The sequence below is a fragment of the Solanum stenotomum genome, chromosome 12 (genome assembly GCF_019186545.1).
Source record: "Solanum stenotomum isolate F172 chromosome 12, ASM1918654v1, whole genome shotgun sequence".
Lineage (NCBI taxonomy): Eukaryota > Viridiplantae > Streptophyta > Magnoliopsida > Solanales > Solanaceae > Solanum > Solanum stenotomum.
The window spans coordinates 38,745,513-38,750,909 of NC_064293.1; the positions used below are offsets into that span (position 1 = coordinate 38,745,513).

General features: G+C 35.6%; 1 protein-coding gene across 1 annotated transcript; it reads left to right on the forward strand.

Annotated features, from left to right (window-relative positions):
- The first annotated feature begins 957 nt into the window (after positions 1-957).
- LOC125848419 (L-ascorbate oxidase homolog) lies at positions 958-4,858 on the forward strand. The gene is made up of 8 exons (XM_049528274.1): positions 958-1,252; positions 1,338-1,447; positions 2,772-3,042; positions 3,133-3,235; positions 3,321-3,666; positions 3,793-4,158; positions 4,266-4,344; positions 4,439-4,858. The coding sequence occupies exons 1-8, from the start codon at positions 1,094-1,096 to the stop codon at positions 4,649-4,651; spliced, it is 1,647 nt and encodes a 548-aa protein (XP_049384231.1). The 5' UTR covers positions 958-1,093; the 3' UTR covers positions 4,652-4,858.
- The last annotated feature ends 539 nt before the right edge of the window (positions 4,859-5,397 follow it).

Sequence of the window (5,397 nt, forward strand, 5' to 3'; positions counted from 1 at the left end):
TAAAGATTCCTTCCGAGAAACTCTCCAAAGGAATTATAAAAAAAACTGCTAAAATATCAATTTATCTTGAGATAATAATACTTTTGATCCCTTAATTATTAGTAAATTTTATCTTAATTCTTATGGTATTCGACGAAACATATTTAATCTTAAGGTAATTGAAAGAGATTATTTGAGTAAGTTTTATGTGAGTACATTATTTAAAATAATTGCTAACTACGACAAATTTGTAAAAATTCTCAAATTATACGATTTAAAGTCAAATGTGCTTAGTAAACTATATTATCGGAATTAAAACAAAAAAAATTATCACTGAGGGTGTAGGACATATTAAAAAGTGTTATTAACGCGTCATCTTTATTTTTTTTCCAACTCAAAACCTCTTTATAACTGGGTACATCGTGATGAAAATGCTTAATTTGCTGGCTTCGAGACTTCTGTTGATTTTTTTTTTCCGCATAATGGTTGGTATTCAATTAGACTAAATTTGAATTTATAACCGAAAATCTAGATAAAATACTCTCTAACAAAGATGATTTTGTATTGACAGGACTTATTCAGTTAATTTTACTCTTTTGGTTTCTCATCTAATGTTAGAGTGTCCGTATTGTGGTCCGACTAAATTTGAGTTCACCCGCAAAAAACCCAAATTTGAGAGTAAAAGTCTCCCTAAGGCGACTCCATATTCAGGGATATTCAAACCCTTTGACTAAATCTGGATTCGCATTATAAAGTCTATCGTGGAGGGGCACAGACTCAGACTTGTTATTAAGGATGAAAGATACTTACTATCACGCTACCACAATCCAAAACTTCGGTTAATTTGGTGATGTGGGTTATTCATGGTTTTCTTTTAAATATTTTTAAATCCATGAATTCCAGGTGCATGTGAAAGGGGTCACAGGGGCTAGTCCTTCTCAATTCACAATATATTTTGTCCACTCTCACTGACAAACAACTCACAAGCCTTTGTTACTTCACTCATTTTTTCTCTTTCTCTTTTCCCTCCCAACATTTTCCATTTTGGAGAAGAAGGGGAAACCAGAAAAAGTTCATTTTTTTCCCAAGAAAATACAAAAAGAAACAACACACAATGAGGGAGAAGAGCATTAATGTTCATTATTCTTTCATTTTTACTATTATTCTTGTGTTAGTTACTACTTTACAAACTATATATGCTGACAACCCTTATCGATACTACACTTGGAAAATCACTTATGGAGATATTTACCCTTTGGGTGTCAAACAACAGGTATATAATTCTTCTTAATGTATGTTTTTGGGATTTTCACTAAGGCGATTCAACAAATGCTCTGTTTTCTTGATAATGGTGGCAGGGGATCTTGATAAATGGGCAGTTTCCAGGGCCACAGATTGACTGTGTAACAAATGACAATTTGATTATCAGTGTCTATAACTACTTGAGTGAACCTTTTCTCATTTCTTGGTAAGATTTCAATCAAATTTTTTTCTTTTTCTCTCTCATAATCCCCTGTTAATGTCATTCAGATATTAAAAAGGTACAATCTTTTGGCTGTTATGCAATGTGATTGACATTTTCAGATACAAAAAACTTCTTTTTTGATGCAGATCTGTTTAATATTTTCCCTTCTTTGTACGTGCATGAACAGTGAAATTTGTATGATTAAACCATTTTTTCGTGTCAAATATTGCTTCATTAATATGTTTGTTTTTGTTCCTCATTTCTTCTTTTGCTAATTAACGATTTTGTTTTCTGTTATTCCTAATATGACAGTATTATATATACTATAGAAAAGTGCACATTTTTTGTAGCAAAATAATACAATTTTTTGGCAAAAAACTAAACGGTGTCTTTTGGAATGAAAAAGATGGTGTAGGTAAGGGGTTGAGGTCCTTGACCCTTTAATAAAGATTTTGAAAGATTTCGAATTCGAGTCATCAAATAAAATTAAGAGGTTTCTAACAGTGACCTTTTTCTTCCTTATATGGGCTATGCACGTCTCGAATCTGAATTAATTATGATTAAAATGAACGATTGGTAGGGACTTGTCTTTAGGGAGTAAATGTGCCTTTTTGTCTAGTTTACACAACTGAGGTATGAGCTGTAGGAATTAGACTTGTTTAGATGCTGGTCTTGTCAATGTGAGTGAGTAGGCCCTGGTCCTGTCGTCTCTTTTCATTTTGAGTTCTCAAACATAGCTTTCATGTCTTCACTTGGAACTTGGGGCACCTTTGGTATAAGGGACAAAAGATAACTAATCTCGGAATTAAATTTAGAATGAGTCTATCTTGCGTTTAATTGGAATGAAATTTATACGGAATAACTTGTTACCGACCAATGCGCCTTTAATGCCTTAATGAGAGACATGGAATTAACATGACATGGGGTAACAAATCTTTGGTACAACAAAGAAACACACTGCCCACGTGCTAGATCTAAAGATCTCTGACATGAACTATTACTAAATTTTATATGTGGAATACAATGAACCACACACACCTTGATAACAGAGAGAAAATGGCATGTCATTCTGTAGGGACAAAGGGAATTATATTATTAGCATTATGAAGGCTGAATAATGAAGGCTACTGAAGTCTAATTCCACCTGATTATGCAATGACCAATCCATGTTGTATACGTATGGAATCTTTTAAGGACTTCAAAACAAATACTTAATAAATATTAAAAATATAAGCTGATAAAATTCATCTTAATTAGCTCCTGGAGTATGGACTAACTCAAGAATTTTTGCTTTCTGATACTTAAAATTTATTGACAACTGTTTCAGGAATGGTATACAACAAAGGAGGAACTCATGGCAAGATGGAGTTTATGGCACAACTTGTCCAATTCTACCTGGAAAAAACTTCACATATACCCTCCAAGCAAAAGACCAGATAGGTAGTTATTTCTACTTCCCATCACTTGCAATGCACAAGGCAGCAGGAGGATATGGTGCCATCAGAGTCTATAGCCGTCCTCGAATTCCAGTACCTTTTGCTCCACCTGCTCATGATTTCACTGTACTAGCTGGAGACTTGTACAAGAGAAGTCACAGGGTGAGTCCATCTGTTTGGCTTAGTTATCTTTTCAATGTTTAACTTGAATGATTTTGGTGCTGAATTTACGCGGGGATTTGGTTCTTGCAGCAACTGAAGTACATTTTAGATAGTGGTCATGATCTTCCGTTACCTGATGGTCTTATTATCAATGGTCGTGGATGGAACGGATACACATTTACAGTTGATCAAGGTAAACTGCTAACTTGTCTGATTACAATAATCTTGTTTTTCTTTACTGTGCCTTGTCTTCTAAACATTTCTAACTCAAAGTGTAGGTAAGACATATAGGTTCAGGATATCTAATGTGGGGATTGCAACATCAATTAATTTCAGAATTCAAGGGCACACAATGAAGCTGGTTGAAGTTGAGGGATCACATACACTTCAAACAACATACACTTCACTTGACATCCATCTAGGACAGTCTTATTCAGTTTTAGTCACCGCTAATCAGCCTCCAAAGGACTACTATGTCGTTGTCTCTTCACGATTTACCACACGAGTGCTAACCACTACTGCTGTTCTTCACTACAGCAATTCATGGACAAAAGTTTCTGGACCTCCCCCTGGAGGGCCTACTACTCAAATTAATTGGTCCCTTTACCAGGCCAGATCTATTCGGTAATACATCGTCTTTTGTCTAATTCTCTTACCTTATCACACAAAACAAATTGATCCATGATTGATTAGGTTGTATCACTTCCATTCTGTAACTGAAAAGTCTTCATTTGTTGATTGTCAAATCAGTTGGAATCTAACTGCAAGTGGACCAAGGCCTAATCCTCAAGGTTCTTATCATTATGGATTGATCAAGCCTTCGCGCACAATCATGCTTGCCAACTCTGCTCCATATATAAATGGCAAACAGAGATATGCTGTCAACAGTGTCTCGTACACTGATCCAGATACCCCACTTAAGCTGGCTGATTACTTCAACATTGGAGGAGTATTCAACCTTGGTAGTATCTCTGACCAGCCTTACAATGGAAATGCCTATATTGGAACCCCAGTTATGGCGGCAAGCTTCAGATCTTACGTTGAGATCATTTTCCAAAATTGGGAGAACACTGTCCAATCATGGCATATAGATGGCTATTCCTTCTTTGTTGTCGGGTAAATCATCTCTTTAGCATCATACTTTCCCCCAAAAAGAAACAAGAAAAGCCTATTTTTTACATTTAGTCCTCTTGATTCTTAATTTTATGTCTGTGAATGAACAGTATGGATGGTGGACAATGGACTCCATCAAGTAGAGCACACTACAACTTAAGGGACACGATTGCACGTTGCACCGTCCAGGTCTGTCAAAACTCAAAACACATCATCTCAACTTTGTTCAATGCTAAAACATCCTTAAGCTTATGTTCCAACGTATTTGTTTGATGTAATTCAGGTGTACCCCAAGTCATGGACCGCAATATACATGGCATTGGACAATGTAGGAATGTGGAACATAAGGTCTGAGAATTGGTCAAGGAGGTACTTGGGTCAACAATTCTACTTAAGAGTTTACTCCCCAGCCAATTCTTGGAGAGATGAACTCCCAATACCAAAGAATGCTATTCTTTGTGGCAAAGCTAGAGGTCACCGCACGAGGCCTCTTTGAAACAGTAATAGTTCTAGCTAGTTTTCTGTCACGAGAGGGTGACCGGCGTATATCAATGTAAGCTAAGGGAAAGATTTAATCTGGGAAGAGTTAAAGAAGCTGAGTTTGAGCTATGACTTATAGCTAGTCTCTTCTTTTCTTTCTATATCATATATGTATCCTGTTTTTAATTGTTGAAATTGATGGAATGTATCATTTCACATTTCATTATTTTTTTCCCCAAACTTTTGGTTAAATGCTAAATAGATAAGCGAGTAACTTTCTTTACTTCAAGGCCATCCAAGTAATTCCCTTGGTGACTTGAACTCACAACCTTCGAGGTGAAAGTGAGGGTACTTACCATTCAAGTAACTTCCTCTTGTCTTGTCTCGTCTATTAAGTCTTACATATACAACAAGAGAAAATACTCTTGAGTAATTGGGCTTCGATTTATAGTTTGATTTAGAACAGCAATTCAGCCCAATGTTACCTAAATAGTACTCTATTCCTTTGGGCCTAATTACATAACTCTTGAGCTTTATTCATGCAGATTAAGGGAAAATTGTATATAATAGCAAACTATTAATTTAAATTAAATGTTATAAATATAGTTTGATTTAATTGTACCATATAACAAATTGTTGCTATTTCATCTCTCTCCTGGTGAATCTCGCTCGCCACTCTCGTTCTCTCCCTCGGCTCTCTCGTTTTTTATACAAACGCAAGTGTATAAAGCACGTTTGTGTTTGTATAAAGCGAGAGAAAAT

Excerpts from the sequence above, each read along its gene's own strand:
- LOC125848419 (XM_049528274.1), top strand. The coding sequence starts at position 1,094 with ATGAGGGAGAAGAGCATTAATGTTCATTATTCTTTCATTTTTACTATT. Across the intron at positions 3,236-3,320 it reads CACATTTACAGTTGATCAAG|GTAAGACATATAGGTTCAGG; the intron begins GTAAACTGCTAA and ends CTCAAAGTGTAG. Across the intron at positions 3,667-3,792 it reads TACCAGGCCAGATCTATTCG|TTGGAATCTAACTGCAAGTG; the intron begins GTAATACATCGT and ends TTGTCAAATCAG.